At 45.6% G+C, this 20,147-nt stretch overlaps 1 protein-coding gene and 1 long non-coding RNA gene across 2 annotated transcripts in view; one reads left to right on the top strand and one right to left on the bottom strand.

Moving 5' to 3' along the window:
• LOC142557937 (uncharacterized) overlaps nucleotides 1-20,147 on the bottom strand; it is an 82,400-nt gene that overhangs the window by 19,570 nt on the left and 42,683 nt on the right. The window contains exons 2-3 of the long non-coding RNA XR_012822901.1: nucleotides 16,041-16,178; nucleotides 13,842-13,917 (exon numbers count right to left, since the gene is read on the bottom strand). This is a non-coding gene — a long non-coding RNA (uncharacterized LOC142557937). The remainder of the gene's footprint in view (nucleotides 1-13,841; nucleotides 13,918-16,040; nucleotides 16,179-20,147) is intronic.
• The window catches only part of LOC142557936 (uncharacterized), a 41,347-nt gene continuing 29,837 nt past the window's right edge, over nucleotides 8,638-20,147 (top strand). Inside the window, exon 1 of the mRNA XM_075670127.1 lies at nucleotides 8,638-8,803. Coding sequence (XP_075526242.1) covers nucleotides 8,657-8,803 — 147 coding nt within the window. The 5' untranslated portion in view covers nucleotides 8,638-8,656. The remainder of the gene's footprint in view (nucleotides 8,804-20,147) is intronic.

Here is a 20,147-nt window from a genome sequence, read left to right as displayed (position 1 = left end):
ACAAAACTTGAAGATATATTGCAACGAAAATATTTACACAGTCAAATGCAAAGTTAGCAAAAGAACACTGATCCAAAACACACATCACATCACATCACTTTATTTTCCTTAAAGACCCCTTTCGGGGTGTTACATAAGTTAACAGTGCCTTACTCTTCTACTTTCTCTTAAGTTAGAGCCTAGGACAACTGTCACTACATACGACCAACCGAGTCTCACTGTTCTACCACTAAGTGGTTACGGCCCAGACTAGCATTGCATCGTACGGTGTCTTACTGGTCTATGAGGTTTAGCGATTACAACCTAGACTGAGGAACAAGCACCTCGTCTCGATTGTTATAGGGGAAAGAGACAAAGAAAAAGGGCGGTAGGAGCGTTAGCCCATCCCACAGAAGCAGTTGCGGATGAGAATTGAAAGTCTGCTTAAGCCACAACCCAAAGGGTTGTCCTTACTCTTCTCATGAGTAAATGCATTGGAAAACAACCTTGTTTTCCCTCTTCCCACAACTTCGTCGCCCCCTCCTATTCCCACGTGGTCAGTGACGGCCTCAGCAAACACGCCAGGCACGCACGATTTATCGAGGCCATCTCAAACTTCAGCGGCGCTTCTAGCCAGCAGGGGGCCTGGGCGCTGCTGTCACAACACCACGTAGCGCAGTCCCCCCTCAAGGTTTTCCGCGTGGAAAAATAATGACAGTTGGCGGCATCCGGACTCGGTGTTCTAAAGACGACGTTTTCCGAACGCGATCTCCACATGCGCACCGCGCCTCTATCTACGGCGCGCACTGCAAGTTGTCACACGACATCTCACGGGCTCTTCTCAGCGATCAAAACAAGATGCACGTGGTTGCCGCCCGGATGCGCAGGGGAGGGGAGCCCCGCTCCGTACGCGCAACAGGTGGTCAACATTTCCAGGCCCCTCTAAACCTCGGCGGCGTCTCTAACCAGCACGGGGCTCGGGAGGAGGCGCCACAACAACGCGTACAGCCGTCCCACTCGAGACTTGTCTGCGTGGACCTATTATGACCGTCGGCGGAATGCCAACCCAGTGCGCGTAAGACCGTGTTCTCCGAATCCGTTTTCCGCATTCGCACCGCGGCCCCCCTCCCCCCCCCCCCCCCCCCCCCGCTGACGCGCGCCGCGGCTTGTTACCCGACACCACGCTTCCGACCCCTCAAAAACAGAAATGGTTGGTGCCCGACGCGCTGGGGAGTGACGCCTCCTTATTCACAAAACACATGGGCAACTTGCGGCACTGCGAAAGTATATACAAAACAATCATGCAGCCCTACACCATCCATTCTGCATGTTCGAGAGATGAGCGGCCTAACAGCAAGTCGTACAACGTGGCAATCCAAAGATCTTCGCTCCGAATTCCGCTTTCTCTGCGATGTACGCCGTGGTGGCTGAGGAACGCGTTGATCGCTCAAGTCTGCAGTGCGTCTCTTCGTAGTGCGCCATTCTGCATGGCTAACCCATAATATGTTCGCGTATACAACGACACCCACAATGAGTGGGATTAGTGTAATTTTCTACATTGGTTTAGATGTTCCGGTTAACAAAATATAAGTTGTGTGCGCTTCTATATCAGCTGCTCGTTCATTCTGTAATTTTATGCTTTGCACTAGTTCGGCTTTACCGTAAAGATAGGTTTACCTGCAGCATAAGAGGCTACTCTGCACGATAATGTGTCATGACAAAAATTGTGCTGCCGCTTTGCCTTCTTTATTCGAACTGATCTCTGTATTTTTGAAATCAGCCCCATCAGCCAGCTGTGTGGCACATTATCAGGTGGAATTCCTAAAGAAACGCGAATAAATGGTATCAGAAATTACCTTTTAAAAATATTTACCAATTATATTTATCAATATTTGCTGAGAGCATCTATTGGAATTACAAAATTGAAACCCACTAGCGAATTCACAAGACTAGCAGCTCCATTGAAACACCCCGGCCCTAAATAGGCAACAAAGTACATTGGTGTTTCTTCAGCTTAAAATTTTGCCATAAGCGTACGACAATATATTCAGGGCGATCTAATGAGAAAGGAGAATGCGATTTCGGCCATATTTTCGGGACGAGTGCCTCGGAAGTGGTGCCACTGTTGCGCATTCTTTCAAGCAAACACAAACTATATGTTGTCTTCAATTTCGCAATTACAATTTATGTCGCAAGGTAAAAAAAGTAAGAATTATACTGAATATTTTTATTAGCTAATACGATTTGTGATTATTGTACCTCAACTTATGTGGCTGTGCCGCGGCAGTGAGGACATTATGCAGAAGATGCTTTTGGAATCCAAACTAAAGCCGAATGTCTCATATGACTTATTCCGGTCCAAAGAGTCAAGTGCGCGAACTCATTGCTGCAGTACCTGCCTCAAACAGGGCATTTACGTGACGCACATTGCCATTTTTGTAGATATGCCTCGCGGCGCGCACTTAAAGGGGCCCTGAACTAGTCCTAGGGATTGGTGAAATAACATAGTCCGCGAGGAGCATACGCTGCTGTGAACAAGTCTTGCTGTCGTGTGCGGGGCGGGGAGCTTGCGAGCGCGCATCGCGTAGCCACCATTTTCTCAAACGCTCGGCAGAACCTACTTACACAGTCCCGCTGTATTTCGAGATAAGGCGGATTGCAGTATAAGTTCCCCTTCGTAAGGAATGACTTCTCCGATGCGTGAGAGAGGCCGCCGAGACCGTGAGCTGTTCGGTGTACCCCGTCAATACGCGACTAGGAAATTCCAGGTAAGCGCTGAAAGCTTTTTCTTTTTTTTCCACATTACGTTAGGTATTGTTCAAGTTCGCCGAAAATGCATGGTATATCTAGCCGCGTTCGTTGATGCATACGTGCGGGTGATACCGAAACCACGATGTTAGAACCATTGAGGAATATTATGTTGTGTCACCTGTTGCGATCAGCAAAGCCCCTATTTCACGGATAACTCAAACATATTTTCAAGCATTTCGTATATACGAAATTGACTGAAACTGACTCGAAGCGAGCGCATCGTGCACGATATTATTATTTTTAACCCGATTGTGAGTCGCCTGTATAGATTTTGCCTAGCCGAATTGAGCAACTACGTGATTTCGGAACCAAGTGATTGTGGAACTACGAGGCCAGAGCCGTTTAGAAATCGTTCTATGTCGAGTTACGCATCGCGATCAGGAAAGCACATCTACAGCGGACAAATCAAAGAAGTTTTCAGGCGTTCTTACGGTTGGCGTGTAACACCCTGAACAAAAAGGCTGCTCAACCAACATGCCTCATCGAAACGGAGGGTGGATTCCTAATTTGCTATGGTTGTCTCGAGTGGTTGCTGCTGTTACGTTTAGCGTGTAACACCCCGAGCAACAAGGATGCTCAACCACCATGCCTCATCGAAGCGGATGATGGATCCGTAATTCGTCATGGTTGTCTCGAGTGGTCGCCGGTCTGGCGGACGCCCCGCAGTGTTCACGGGCCCCTGTTGTGTGTTTTCCCTGCTGTGCGGGAAAACCCCTTCCGCGGACTGTCCGACTCTACGGGAGACCCTTTTGCGCGGACCAACGTCGCCGAGGAAAGTGGCAGCAGCCGCAAAGCAAGAACGGCCACGTGCAACCTCGCCCAGCAGAGAAGGAGCAGCCGCAAAGCCACAACAGGGATGCATCGCCGAGGAAAGTGGGGCATGCACCGAGGGGGAGTCGGTGCATGTCACGTGACGTTGGCGCGAGCAAGATATTGCCCTACTATTTTAGTGGACCAATTTAAGGGGGCCCGCAATGTACTTTTTCAACTCTTCTTATCCTTCACCGACCTTTGATGAAACAGTGAATGTTTCGCCCTGCAAATCATCTCGTCGTTGCCTGGTCGCCATACTCTACCGGACGCTTGCAGCCCGCCGACAACGCCGCGCTACCCCATAGTAACGTCGGTCGAGGTGGGAGAAACGGCGTCGCAACCGCATGTAACATTCACGAAATTGACTGCAATAACTTCCGAAACGCGCTGCACCCGCTGAGGTGCCCGCTTTTGCTATCTGAGCGAGTGCATCGCGCACGTCGTGATTACTTTGAACACGAGCAGCATCACGGGCTCTGCATCGCGGACAAACGAAAGTGTCGCGCAAAAGAGAAAAATAGGATGAGAAAGTTTACAGTATCACGCACATTATCAGGCAAAAAATAACGTAACGACAACAGCAGCAAAGATCACAATAAAAATTTTCATGAATTAAGAAAGGTCGTAGTTTGCACCCCTATATGGCCTCTACATTTGCACTTATAGAGTTTTCAAGGGTTTTCGTTTGTAATCCCGTAGATCACGAGCGCGTATTCGCAACTGCTAAATTACAAGTATTTCAAGTGCGGCGGTAAAAGGGACTGCCGTGCAATGCGTAGGACAAAAAGCCATGTAATACGTAGCACAGATAATTGGTTGACCCTTAGAGCTACAAAAATTGGTGCCAAGGGAACGGAAGCGCAGTCGTGGTCGGCCGAATATTACGTGGGCGATGAAATCAGAAATTGTTTTTATTTATTTATTTATTTATTTATTTATTTATTTGCAAATACTGCCAGCTGCTTTTTGGCAGCCAAAGCAGGAGTGGTACATAAAAAATAAAAAGGGATACTGTACAAGCAATGAAAATGTGAAAATTCGAACACAGCAAGCTCACACGCACTACAACACAGATCATATTTGTACGCTACTGCGCAGAACAATGTATCTAAAACTAATGACACGAGTTGAATAAAAATTCGGTACGAAAGGAATTGCGTGCTTCGCTCACAACTGCGATATAGCCGATAAGGAAGAGTCGACAGTACGCTTGTTCGTTACCCCTTGTGGAAGCCTGTTCCATTCTCTTATCGTTCTAGGAAAAAATGAAAATTGATAAGCGATAGTTCTAACCTGGGGTACAATAAGGGTAAGTTCGTGCTTGCCGCGGGTACTTCTACACGTGTTAAACTGTAAGTATTTGTCAAACTTCCTTTTAGTTTGGCCGTTGACTGTCGTGTAAAGCATCTTCAGACGGTGTAGCTTACGGCGTTCCTCCAGTGTTGGAAGACCAGACCTTGAACGGAGATCAGATAGTGACACTTGTCTTTCATAGGCATTAAAAATAAACCTGAGTGCTGTTTTTTGTCCTTTTTCCAGCCTAACTGTATCAGCCTTAGTGCGCGGGTCCCAAACGACAACCCCATATTCAAGTATATATAGGACGCACCAGGAAAGTATAACCAACTAGTTTTGTCTTGCCTGTAGTAGTTTTACGGGCCGCTTTATATGAATGATTTCGCGTGTTATCCAGGGGCTTCGACGTTTGCTCTTATGTTTTTTCGGGATATATTTATTAATGCTTTGACGCACCGCAGATTTCATGTGCAGCCACAAACTATTCACAGTTGTAAAGTTTCTGTGACACTGTAAAAACAAATCATGGTGTTGTTCTAAGAAATTTAATATGCTGACATCGTCGGCATTATTAAAATCATAGTAGGGCCTTGGCTTGCTGCGCTCAGCTTTATGCCACATTTGGCGTTTGAAAAGGACAGAGAAATGGTCCGATATACCGAGTGCGATATCGACAGTATAACCTAGTTGACTGACGTTTTCGGATATGAAGACGAAGTCGAGAGTCGAACTTGATACGGCAGTCTGGCGCGTTGGGGTATGCACTACCTTTGTAGATCGAAGGCATATGCGATGTCTAGCAACAGATCCGCGTGTTGGTATTTTGAAGTAGAACACATCAAGTCTGTCTATATTAGGCATGTTGAAGTCGCCACTGATTATAACGCAACTGTAGCGCTTTTTGTTGTACAGAAAGTCGTGTAGTGCCTCCAGCATAGAAATGTCAGCATTGGGTGGTCTATAGACAGCTCCGGTAAGTGCGTTTTGGCCGGAAAGTTTGGCAGCTATCCACACCATTTATATTTGCTTATTGTGTGGGACCAGCTTCTACTGAGTGCCTTTCTTCATCAGAAGTGCCACACCTCCCCCTCTTGAACAGCGATCATGACGGATAATTTCATGCGTTACAGGTACAGCATCTGCATCATCTATGCTATCGTGAAGCCAAGTCTCTGTTACCACGGTGATGTCAGGATCGTAAGCAATGAGTAAACCTTCCAGATCGTGACTTTTATTTACAATGCTTCTAGCGTTGACGTTCATTAAGGATAAAGCTCTTCGGTCGTGAGAAACTATCGCCTGCGGTGGGGGGTTGTATTGATTGCACTGTTGGGTGCAGTCATCCCAGCAGCGTGGCCATTGCTTAATAGACTGAACAAGTTCGTCCCGCGCCTCATTCCAGAAGTAAAGGGTTCCATTGATTCTAACCTTGTCGAAAACAAGGATGACCTTATCGCCATTGGACCTGTTTACTTTGGTACTCGCCCAGTGCTTCTTGCGGATAGTCCTCCGAAATACCGAATTCCGTATCTCGCAATTTACCACAGTTCTTCAAAATCCTAAATTTGTGTCTCCCATCAACAAGTTTGAGAATAACTGCACGACACTTATTCTCTGTTGGCTTACCGATTCTGTGGATTCGTTCAATGCCCATGTTGGGCAGCTTCAACAGGTCGTCAAGGATATCTTTCGACACTGTCCGCTCAAGAGAGGCAATATGCTCCCCTTTTGCTTCCTTTACTCCAAAAATGATGAGGTTACTACGTCTGCTTCAGTTCTCGAGGTCGTGAATTTTCAAAAGTAAGCGGTCAACTGGCTCTTGCAAGGCATCAACTTTACTCGTATATTTGGTGACCGTTGAAGGTATGTTATCCAATTTCATGTCAATGGCGTTCAGTTTGCCGGTAGACTCTTTAAGTTTGCTGTTCGTTCTTTGCTTGAGGTCTCGTATGTCGTCGCGTATGATTTTAAGAATGTCTTCAGTAGAAGGACCGGATTAGACTCAATGTCTCCACAACACGGTAACAAATTAAAAAAAACAGTGATATATCATCAATGTAAGATCAAGAACGGACCGTGGGCACGGCAGCAGCAAGAGGCATACGCTGTTGCTACGGTAAGAATGAACCAAATGGTCTTGCCTCACTTGCACAATAACCAAGAAAAGATTCGCGAGACGCATCGTCTCGGTGCTTCCGCCGTGCCCACTGATCGTGATCCGTGCAGTGCAGTCCCTTAAGTACACACATGTAGGAGGCGTAGATGACGTTGGCATCACGTGAACGTCTGGCGTAGCTCTCTAACCGCGCAGGCTCCATAGACAATCGTTGGCACCGTGAAACGATGTGTCAAACCAGGCAACTTGATACGCCGTCGTAGTAGCATTAGATAGATTGTCGGTGTTCAGTTCCTCGGCCGGTAAAGGTGAAGAAGTGAAAAGGACGGCCTGCACAATAAACAAGAAGGGATTTGTGAGACGCATCGTCTCGGTGCTTCCGCCGTGCCTACTGACGGGCACGGCAAAACTTGTGCAAGCACAAGTTCGAATTCATAAAGCTTAATTCGGTATCGCTTGGAGAGGCGTTATGCAATTACTCCTTACTTGCCTTAGCTGATTCCCGTTTGCACAGGGAATTCGCAGGCGAAAATGTAATCAACTGGCGCAAGACAGGTGTTATTGGATATCGCTGGGAGAGGCATCCGTCATGCAGCAAGCGTAAAAGTATGCTGATGAGGATGACTAAAGAAATGCGCTTGCTCTTTCCCGCCATTGCAATAATAATATTTGGGGTTTCACGTGCCAAAACCACTTTCTGATTATGAGGCACGCCGTAGTGGAGGACTCCGGAAATTTTGACCACCTGGGGTTCTTTAACGTGCACCTAAATCTAAGCACACGGGTGTTTTCGCATTTCGCCCCCATCGAAATGCGGCCGCCGTGGCCGGGGTTCGATCCAGCGACCTCGTGCTCAGCAGCCCAACACCATAGCCACTGAGCAACCACGGCGGGTCCGCCATTGCAAGGCGAGAGCCCGTCAGTGTCGATACCTTGAGGTGATCTACGAGGGTTTACTTTCTAGTCGCCTCCTCAAGTACAACGGCATGCCTGCGGTTAGAAGGGCGTAGGTCCGCCGCCTTGATCGGCCCTGCCTAACTCTCCCAGGGCTAATCTTGCAGACCATTCCGACCTATTCAATACCTTGTCCGGTAACGCAAAGCATAACGTTGGCTAAGTTGCCCACAGTAGTGGGCACAGAGTGGTCGCCATTGGCCAACGTTAGACCGCAGTCAGTCACCAAGCATAAGCTGCATATCCAATCCTAGTCTAGCCAATCCTCCGCTGGCCTGCACACGCTTGAGCAAGGCTGAACTGGAAGAGATTTTTCATTAGGCAACATACAGATGTGCATGCCTTTGTTTGCGCGTACTAATACCTTCAAGTGCAATTTCTTTCCATGGACGATTGTTCACGGCAACGTGTCACTGTTCGCCAAACGTTCTTTACCTCGGCCGGTTCAGTTTTTAGACGCAATATTCAATTGTTGTTCACTGTTCGAGCGCACTGTATCTGTGGTATTATTTCCGCTTACTTACTTCACGAGAGTAAAATAGCGTCGATTTACGTTCGTTTCCGTGTTTTCCAGTCGTGCTAGGCCTATAAAATTGTGCCGCAGCATGTGGGCGCCGATTTTCAAACGTTGCTCCGTTCACGAAACCCTGGCACAGTTACCGGGTGGACGGCGCGTGACGAGCCGCCATGTCGCAGCCCGAGGTGGGCGGCAAGAGCAAGGATGCGCAGCCGGAGTCGACCACAGCGCCACCCTCGGTGACGGTGTACAAGCCTGCGGGTTCGCCGGCGACATCTTCCAGCCGCCTGCCAGCGTCCTCGTCCAGCCGCGCCACTGTGAGCACCGTCACTGTGTATACTGGCTGTCTCGCACGTTCCTTTCGTTCACTTGCTTGTGCATATTGTGATTTCGTTCACGAACGTATTCGCGGAAGCGCTGCTACATGCTGTGCCAACTATTGCAGTTTCTTGGATATCGTGGCAAGGAGGCGCAGCAATACACGTAGAAAAAAGAAAAAGCGAAAGAAGTTCACTTCTATTTACACCGAATAGAACTAATATACAAAGAATGCGAAACGAAAACTGCTAGTACAGGTACAGTAGTAGCGCAAGGCCACGTGTGCATTCTCCATTAAAAAAATTGCTTCATTCTTCCCGTTTACAGCCATCGCTCTAGCAAATTCCAATACGAATACATGCAACACAAGACAGACATAATTAGAGTATATCAACACTGGGCAACCGCGGCTTCATATTGGCAGATACCGGCAGGAAGACCGCCCGGCGTTGCCATAAACAGCAGTACAAGATAGTATTGGTCCATCCCTTTGCCGGCTAACTTAGAGCAACTTCAGTCGCGTAATAGGCAAGCCAGTGTTGACCCCGTGGACGGGTCAGTGGAGTTCCGCGCTTTAGCTTCAAAACTCGCTGTCTGCCATCGCATTAATGCCCTCGGCGTCAAATGACTATATAGACTTTGTTTCAGTTCACAGATCACACGCATGTTGCCACAGTTTGCCATCATAAATTGCTTATAGATTGCTTATGCTTAATTTATGGCACAAAAAATCGTCTGCATGCTGGACGAAAAAGATGCTATCATGAAGTGGCATAAAACAAAACATATCACATACGCATAGTTTAACTCCGGCTGGTTATGATCCCATTGCCCTATTTTAGTCTAACAAGAAAAGCGTAAATAAATAGTGATAAGTAACTATCTCTGCGATTATGAAAATCTGGAGTTGGTCTTGATTGCTCTTTTCCGCTGACACGTATGCGGCTGCAGCTTTTCTATCTTACGCGTTCTTTTCAGTTCATCTCCGGTGCAGTGCAGACCGCTTAAATAGAAATGAAAATCACGATGCTAGTACCCGCCAGCTTGTTGTCATTCCAAGATTAATGCTGCAGAAAGCTAAAAAAGATACATGGACACTTCTTACGATGATTTTATGTGGAGTAAAAAATTATGCGCTAGAACAACAGATCGTCTGCGTTCAGATTTGACAAAAAATATTTTCCTCTTTCCGTAACCTTATACAACGTTAAGGACCCGGTGTTGCCTTTTAGTAAAACATTCATTTGGTCGAGTTGCTTCATGGCTATTCAAAAAGCGCAGCGCGAATTTTTTTTTTTTTTTGGAGGGGGGAGGACTTGTTTTTGGTAGATGTGTCATTTATGTGCTAATTCTGATTATATCGATGGCAGCACACCGACGAACTTGGAATCCGAGAAATACAGCCGCTGGTGCTGAACACGTTGCTGATATTTTCTGAATCTGTAGACAAGCAACACGTGGCGTTAGCAAAGTGAACAAGGACAGTTACGATAATATTGACAGGCACACTTGATGGAATAAAAAACACGAAGGATTAGGAAAGCGTCATACAACGGAAATGTTCCCCGAAAGAGCGATGCCCACCTCGTGCCATCGTGGCACAAGGCGGTAGAGGGTACACCCTTACTTCCACGCACATCCGGGCCGACAAGAAACGGCGGAGTTCACGCTTTCCGGGAATCAATGCCTCGTTGCCGCCCACCAATGAGTTGCGCTGCGGGCACACCGAAGCTCGCCTGCTCACTTTGTTCTGAGCTCGCGGATATTGTAACAGTGCGTGTGGACAAAAAGCTCCATACAGGACAACCGAAGGCGCTCTGTTGCATTGTCAAGCACCATGACGAGCTTCCACACAAAAAAAAGCGTGGCTGCAGTAGCGTCTACTGTACGGCTGAGTAGATCATAAATGTGATTGCTTTGGCGCAAACAACAAAGGGCGGAAGGTTAGCGCTAGTGTACGGAGTGCACGAAATGTGACGCGCTGACAAGCACGCAGTATCGCTACATGTGGACAACGCGGGACTCGCAGACAAATCAACTTTGTAAGGGGTTGATTGGTCACGTTAGTTTTCTCTACTCAGGAGTACTGAGAAAACAGAATTCAACTACAAAGGCTGATTCGGATCCTACCGACACTTCAAACGCAGACGCACGATTGATTTAGACAAATTCTGTTGGATGTAACCTATAAGAACACAGTAGACTTTCTTCCTCAGATAAAGGTCTGCATACTTCACTTCACGCAAGGAATAAATTCACAAAACTCCAGCAAACGTGCTTGCAGGCAACCACACGACCGGCTATGTCGGCATCTTTCTGTAAAAAAGCTGGTCGGTTAATTACTAGCGAGAGCAGCTTCCACTCCTGTCCCTTTGCTTCTCGTTATCCGCCGTTCTGATTGGCTAGCATATTCCCGATAGGCGGGACGTGATCTTGGTGCGATTGGATCGGCGACGGCGTTCTCTGCTGAAGCATGCTTTGGAGAAGCGTTAATCGCTAGTTCGACCACGATATGAGGATTAGCCTCAAAGATCATGCTTTAGCTCACGGAAAATCCACTTTCCTTTCTCTGATACATGCACAATTAGGGAATGCTTTTGTTGGACAATCGCTCGACCGATTTCAGTGAAATTTGTTACATTGCAGAACAAAAATTATTTCAGCTTGCTCTTTAACAATATTTATTTACGAGTCTGAGTTTCTTTACTTAATTTACCGAAAATGACGTCTGAAAGTGTTGACGAACGAGGTTTACGAGTTGCTTACTCTGCATCAAAAGCAGACATCGGAGTTCTGCAAGCTACATCTGTTAGAGAATCTAAATACGACAAACTTGATATATAAATGCACAGCTGACGTGAAGTTGTTATAACGTTTGCAGTATCCTTACTCACGTACTAGGAGAACGATTAAACACATTATTCTTGTCCGATATTATAGTGGCTAAGGTTTAGGTTTACAAAGTTGTGAAATACCATTCTATTGCTGATTTACAGAGTTGTAAACACGAAACTTGAGTTTATTCAGTGTTGCTATTTCCAACACTTGTTGAACAAGATTAGCAATCTAAATTAATGATTCCGCTAAAGTAATAACTTAATTTTACCTTCTTTATTGTTTAAGTACAATAAAGTCCACCAAGGTTAGAGCAGTGGTTGCCTAGAAAATAAGTTTCTCCATTTCCATGTATATATACAAGAGCCCGTCGATTCAAGACACATGAGAAGAGCTAGTTCTTCCTCGCCGGTTTCTCCTCAAAGACAGGCGCCTAGCGACGGCCGACGAACCAAAACAAGTCGCGCCAGCGAGCCCCGAAAATTGAAGACCCCAATTTATAGTCATTTGTGGTCGGGGGCTGCGGGTACTCATGCAAAGAAGCAGACGACGACCGCAATGCACACAGTTTGTCTTGAGTGCACGCTTACCGCCTGTATTGGAGTGCCGTGGCTTTGTTGTCAGCCTGATTCCAAGTGCGTGCTACGCTGACAGCTGGAGAAGGGTGCCAGAATAGCGTACAAAATTAAAGGATTCCTGCTTCAGCGCATGCCTAAGCACGCATCGACCGATTGCGTTTCGGTTTGTGGAAGGTGCTAACTAACATTGAACCTCAACAGACCGGCACGCTGCCGACCAACAAGGCTCGAGCCTGATGAATGCTCGAGCATACTAGTGACACGCCCAAGAGGATTGTTTACATATATATATATATATATATATATATATATATATATATATATATATATATATATATATACATATATATATATATATATATATACATATATATGTATTTGGTGAATGTTATTTCAGAGCCAATCAGTATTGAAATAACGCTCAGCTCACGACGCGCCTTCCTCAATCTGAAGTTTATCGTATGTTATCGCTGTTTTGTCCATTGTTTGTTGTCACCAGACCTCGTGTCCTCTGATTGCATGCACCAGACGAATTGCATTGTACTCTCTGTAAAGCACCCGGGTACCAGCGATTACGCTGGTACTTTCGACGGCTAATCTGCAAAACCAACGTGCTGGACCAGCAGATCAGACTTCTGCGATTGCCAAGTGTGCTCAGCGCTATCGTTGTGTTTCAAGTGTCACTCGCTTTTATGGGCACAAGCTTTCCCCGTAACTGTTTGGTTTCGTCATTCACAATTTTGCTGCACTGTTCTTCATCATCCCTACATAGTTGCACTATTCTGTAGATTCCGCTGTATTTTTAAATTAGAGAATGGAGACACATTTAGCCAATCAGAGAGGCTGAAGCAACCCTCTGGGCCAATCAGAGCAGAGAAGATGGCACATTTAATAATATGGTGGAACTTGACAATGTGCAGAACCGTACTGCAGGTCGATTAGCTGCGGTGCGACATTGCTTGCACTCCGCTGAACACATGGTACACTCTGTTCGGTTACGGCAATTGCAGACATGCTGACTGAGCCTCGTATCAACCATTCGGCGAATGAGGTCGCGGGATCGAATCTCGGCCGCGCGGCCGCATTTTGATAGGGACGAAATTCAAAACACCGGTGTACTTAGATTTAGGTGCACGTTAAAGAACCCCAGGTGGCCGAAATTTTCGGAGTCCACCGCTACGGCTTGCCTCATAATCAGAAAGTTATTTCGGTAGGTAAAACCCCATAATTTTTTAACGAGTCGGAGTACTCGGAAAAGTGAGCTCATCCCGACTGAGGCACTCCATTATTTGAATGAGGAACTTGTTGCTATATTCAGGTGGCAATTTATATCCAGTGCCAATTTAAACATTTCCCCGTTCACAAAACACTGCGGCTCCCGCAAGTGAACGGCGCGCGTCGAGCAGCTAAGCCTTAGGGGGGCGGGAAGAGCCCGGACGCGCGGCCGCCGACTTTCTACGTGTCGATCGTGTTAAATATAGGTCATATCATGATAATCCTTTCATGACTCTAATCATGTTTGAGCACTCTAGAATAGTACACTTAATCGACTCGCTAAACCTTTCTCCGTCTTGTGGAACGGACAGTAACTATGACGAGCTAAAACAGATTAAACATTACCCACCTTTTGGCTAAACTCTTCGAGCAGTCGCTTGATCATGGTATCCTTCCTTTTGTCTGGAAGATGCGGAGGGTGGTTCCTGTTCATAATCAACATCATCATCATCATCATCATCAGCCTGGCTTAGCCCACTGCAGGGCAAAGGCCTCTCCCATACTTCTCCAACTACCCCGATCATGTACTAATTGTGGCCATGTTGTCCCTGCAAACTTCTTAATGTCATCCGCCCACCTAACTTTCTGCCGCCCTCTGCTACGCTTCCCTTCCCTTGGAATCCATTCCCTAACTCTCAATAACCATCGGTTATCTTCCCTCCTCATTACATGTCCTGCCCATGCCCCCCATTTCTTTTTCTTGATTTCAACTAAGATATCATTAACTCGCGTTTGTTCCCTTACCCAATCTGCTCTTTTCTTATCCCTTAACCTTACACCTATCATTCTTCTTTCCATACCTCGTTGCGTCGTCCGCAATTTAAGTAGAACCCTTTTCGTAAGCCTCCAGGTTTCCGCACCGTACATGAGTACTGGTAAGACACAGGTATATACTTTTCTCTTAAGGGATAATGGCAACCTGCTGTTCATGATCTGAGAATGCCTGCCAAACGCACCCCAGCCCATTCTTATTCTTCTGATTATTTCAGTCTCATGATCCGGATCCGCAGTCACTACCTGCCCTAAGTAGATGTATTCCATTACCACTTCCAATGCCTCACTACCTATCGTAAACTGCTGTCCTCTTCCGAGACTGTTAAACATTACTTTAGTTTTCTGTAGATTAGTTTTTAGACCCACCCTTCGGCTTTGCCTCTCCAGGTCAGTGAGCATGCATTGCAGTTCGTCCCCTGAGTTACTAAGCAAGGTAATATCATCAGCGAATCGCAAGTTACTAAGGTTTCTCCATTAACATTTATCCACAATTCTTCCCAATCCAGGTCTCTGAATAGCTCCTGTAAACACGCAGTGAATAGCATTGGAGGGATCGTATCTCCCTGCCTGACGCCTTTCATTATTGGGATTTTGTTGCTTTCTTTATGGAGGACCACTATAGATATCTTTCAGTATTTTTACATACGGCTCGTCTACACCCTGATTCCGCAATGCCTCCATGACTGCCGAGGTGTCGACTGTATCAAACGCTTTCTCGTAATCAATGAAAGCTATATATAAGGGTTGGTTATATTCGGCACATTTTTCTATCACCTGATTGATAGTGTGAACATGGTCTATTGTTGAGTAGCCTTTACGGAATCCAGCCCGGTACTTTGGTTGAGAGAAGTCTAAGGTGTTCCTCATTCTATTTGCAATTACCTTAGTAAATACTTTGTAGGCAACAAGTCAGTAAGCTGACCGGTCTATAATTTTTCAAGTCTTTGGTGTCCCCTTTCTTATGGATCAGGATTATGTTAGCGTTTTTCCAAGATTCCAGTACACTCGAATTCATGAGGCACTGCGTATACAGGGTGGCCAGTTTCTCTAGAATAACCTGCCCACCATCCTTCAACAAATATGCTGTTACCTGATCCTCCCCGGCTGCCTTCCCCTTTTGCATAGCTCCCGAGGCTTTCTTTACTTCTTCCGGCGTTACCTGTGGGATTTCGAATTCGTTTAGTCTATTCTCTCTTCCATTATCATCGTGGGTGCCACTGATACTGTGTAAATCCCTATAGAACTCCTCAGCCACTTGAACTATCTGATGCATATTAGTAATGATATTGCCGGCTTTGTCTCTTAATACATACATCTGATCCTTGCCAATTCCTAATTTCTTCTTCACTGCTTTTAGGCTTCCTCCGTTCCTGAGAGCATGTTCAATTCTATCCATATTATACTTTTTTATGTCAGCGGTCTTACGCTTGATTAACTTGGGAAGTTCTTCCAGTTCTGTTCTAGCTGTAGGGTGAGATGCTTTCATATATTGGCGTTTCTTGATCAGATCTTTCGTCTTCTGCGATAGCTTACTGGTATCCTGTCTAACGGAGTTACCACCGACTTCTGTTGCACACTCCTTAATTATGCCCACAAGATTGTCGTTCATTGCTTCAACGCTAAGGCCCTCTTCCTGAGTTAAAGCCGAATACCTGCTCTGTAGCTTGATCTGGAATTCCTCTATTTTCCCTCTTACTGCTAACTCATTGATTGGCTTCTTATGTACCAGTTTCTTCCGTTCCCTCCTCAGGTCTAGGCTAATTCGAGTTCTTACCATCCTATGGTCGCTGCAGCGCACCTTGCTGGGAACGTCCACATATTGTATGATACCAGGGTTAGCGCAGAGTATGAAGTCTTTTTCATTTCTGGTCTCGCCGTTCGGGCTCCTCCAGGTCCACTTTCGGCTGTCCCGCTTGCGGAAGAAGGTATTCATTATCCTCATAATATTCTGTTCTGCAAACTCTACTAATAACTCTCCCCTGCTATTCCTAGTGCCTATGCCATATTCCCCCACTGCCTTGTCTCCAGCCTGCTTCTTGCCTACCTTGGCATTAAAGTCGCCCATTAGTATAGTGTATTTTGTTTTCACTCTACCCATCGCCGATTCCACGTCTTCATAGAAGCTTTCCACTTCCTGGTCATCGTGACTGGATGTAGGGGCGTAGACCTGTACAACCTTCATTTTGTACGTACTATTAAGTTTCAGAACAAGACCTGCCACCCTTTCGTTAATGCTGTAGAATTCCTGTATGTTACCAGCTATATTCCTATTAATCAGGAATCCGACTCCTAGTTCTCGTCTCTGCGCTAAGCCCCTTTAGCACAGGACATGCCCGCTTTTTAGCAGTGTTGCCTGTTCATAAATCAGGCAACAAACATTCTCTATTAATTTATTGAGCCATTTCACTAATAAGTATACCTTGCAAACTGATGCAGGACGTATTTTACAGTCATATCTTTAACTTTTTGGAACCAGATTCTTTCTTTACATCATCACACGGCATCACACAGCTTCAGGCGTTCGTTTTCTTGCAAAACTCAATTACTTCTTTTCACTCACCGCTTGCACTGTATACTAGTCAAGAATTCCAGAATCGATTGCGCCTTTCTGGACTTCTCGAAGGCTTTTGATAAGGTTACTCATGTGCTGCCTACGCGGAAATTTTCCTCTTTAAACCTTGACCGTAATGTACTTACCTGGCTTGAATGCTTCCTAATCAATCGCCGACGATATGTTTCTGTCAACGGTCATGATTCCCTCTGAATTAACGTAGCATCAGGAGTTCCGCAAGGCTTTGTTTTATGTCCATTACTTTTTCTAATATATACGGATTAACGACTCGCCCGATTGTGTGTCATCTTCAATTTATCTATACGCCGATGACTGTTTACTGCTTCCTGACATTCGTAATGATAAGGACCAAGAAATTATACAGACTGATCTAAATAACATCTCCTTTTGGTGTAAAAAGTGGCTCATGGAACTAAACCCCAAGAAATGCGAACTGATGGCGGTTACATCAGGCGACGTGTTCGTTCATGCATATATCGTTAACCACGTCCAGCTTGAACAGTTTAATGCTACCGTTATTTATGTGTTACTATATCATCTGACTTATCCTGGAGATGTCACATGGACTCCATAATCAATGACGCAAATTGAATGTTGGGCTACTTGCGGCGAAACTTTAGCAAGTTCCCTTCATCAGTGAAACTACTATTGTATAAAACACTAGTACGATCTAAGTTGGAATACGCTGCTGCTATTTGGGACCCATACAATGCTACTCTTGTTAATTCGCTTGAAATAGTACAAAATAATTTCACTCGTTTCATTCATTCAATCTATGATTATATTTCTAGCACAACATTTATGAAATGCCAATTGTGTCTATCATCTTTATCACTGCGCAGAGAGTATTTCATCATCATATCCTCAACAGTGAGCTCATTCTAGCACCTACTTATCTGTCATCTTGGGTTGATCACCGTCATAAAAAACACAAGTGGCACCCATAAACTGGCACCCACGCCATAATGGAAGAGAGAATAGTCTAGAAGAATTTGAAATCCCACAAGTAACGCCTGAAGAAGTGAAGAAAGCCTTGGGAGCTATGCAAAGGGGGAAGGCAGCTGGGGAGGATCAGGTAACAGCAGATTTGTTGAAGGATGGGGGGCAGATTGTTCTAGAAAACCTGGCCACCCTGTATACGCAATGCCTCATGTCTTCGAGTGTACTGGAATCTTGGAAGAACGCTAACATAATCCTAATTCATAAGAAAGGGGACGCCAGGGACTTGAAAAATTATAGACCGATTAGCTGACTGTCCGATGCCTACAAAGTATTTACTAAGGTAATTGCAAATGGAACCAGGAACACCTTAGACTTCCGTCAACCAAAGGACCAGGCAGGATTCCGTAAAAGCTACTCAACAATAGACCATATTCACACTATCAATCAGGTGATAGAGAAATGTGCGGAATATAACCAACCCTTATATATAGCTTTCATTCATTACGAGAAAGTGCTTGATTCAGTCGAAACCTCAGCAGTCATGGAGGCATTACGGGATCAGGGCGTAGACGAGCCGTACGTTAAAATACTGAGAGATATCTATAGCGGCTCCACAGCCACCGTGGTCCTCCATAATGAAACAACAAAAACCCAATAAAGAAAGGCGTCAGGCAAAAGCGATACGATCTCTCCAATCCTATTCACAGCGTATTTACAGGAGGTATTCAGAGACCTGGATTGGGAAAAATTGGGGATAAAAGTTAAGGGAGAATACCTTAGTAACTTGTGATTCACTGATGATATTGCCTTGCTTAGTAGCTCAGGGGACCAACTGCAATGCATGCTCACTGACCTGGAGAGGCAAAGCAGAAGGGTGGATCTAAAGAATAATCTGCTGAAAACTAAGTAATGGTTAACAGTTTCGTAAGAGAACAGCAGTTTACGATAGGTAGCGAGGCACTGGAAGTGGTAAGGGAATACATCTACTTAGGACAGGTAGTGACTGCGGATCCGGACTATGAGAATGAAATAATCAGAAGAATAAGAATGGACTGGGGTGTGTTTGGCAGGCATTCTCAGATCATGAACAGCAGGTAGCCATTATCCCTTAGGAAAAAAGTGGGTAACAGCCGTGTCTTACCAGTACTCACGTGCGGGGTAGAAACCTGGAGGCTTACGAAAAGGGTTCTACTTAAATTGAGGACCACGCAACGAGCTATGGAAAGATGAATGATAGGTGTAACGTTGAGGGATAAGAAAAGAGCAGATTGGGTGAGGGAACAGACGGGAGGTAATGACACCTTAGTTCAAATCAAGAAAAAGAAATGGGCATGGGCAGGAGATGTAATGAGGAGGGAAAATAACCGATGGTCAATAAGGGTTACGGTTTGGAGTCCAAGGGAAGGGAAGCGTAGCAGGGGGCGGCAGAAAATTACGTGGGCGGATGAGATTAAGAAGTTTGCAGGGACGAAATGGCCACAATTAGTAAATGACCTGGGTAGTTGGAGAAATATGGGAGAGGCCTTGGCCATGGAGTGGGCATAACCAGGCTGATGATGATGTTCAAGTAACAGGCACTTTTTCTCACACAAGCAGGTTTTTATATTCATTCTTTCCACATAGAACGAACGACTGGGACCACCTTCCTGTCGATATCGTGTCAATCGAATACAGCGAACTTTTCTGCATGATCTTGTTTGATTTTTTCTAACTGTGAACCTGGCCACATGCGCTGTACTTGCGCAATCACTGTCGCGCCGTATTTTCCTTTTGTACAGTTGAGATGTCGCTAGGTTTATGTAATTTTTGTGCCACAGTATTCTTGTTGTTTGAGTTCTTAATGAATAGCTCCCCAGCACATGTTACTTGCATTATATAAACTTGCAGTAATCGTTGTTATTGTTTTTCGCATGTACCCCACTCCCCTCTATAATGCCTTGGCGTTTGAGGTTATGTGAAAAGGTAAATAAATGAATGAAAAAGCGAAATGTGGGGCGCGGCGTATGCGCGTGTATTGCAGCTTTAATTATTCCGGCAGTGTTTGACAGCGTACTCGGTTTGTCGCAATCAGGGTATCAAACCGAAATTGAACTGAAAACCTCAAACCGAAAAAAATTGTTGTTTTTACTCGAAGCGGACCTGAACCGGAATGTTACGACTTTTTTCTCTCGGGAGTCAAACTGAAAACAAAAGTAAACAATTTTCGATGCAGGATGGCCACTTTTCTGAGGCTTTTCATTGATTTAATATCTGCACTTGCGTCCCAATTATGCCTGTTCGTCGAATGTGCCTTATTCTGTCCTCGTGCTCTCCTGCGCTCCAACCCTTTAGCCAACAATGCTACCTGATTTGTGAATACACTTCAGT

Source organism: Dermacentor variabilis, chromosome 9 (assembly GCF_050947875.1).
Source record: "Dermacentor variabilis isolate Ectoservices chromosome 9, ASM5094787v1, whole genome shotgun sequence".
Lineage (NCBI taxonomy): Eukaryota > Metazoa > Arthropoda > Arachnida > Ixodida > Ixodidae > Dermacentor > Dermacentor variabilis.
Note: the sequence above shows the minus strand (reverse complement) of the source record. Positions and strands in the feature narration are given on the sequence as shown.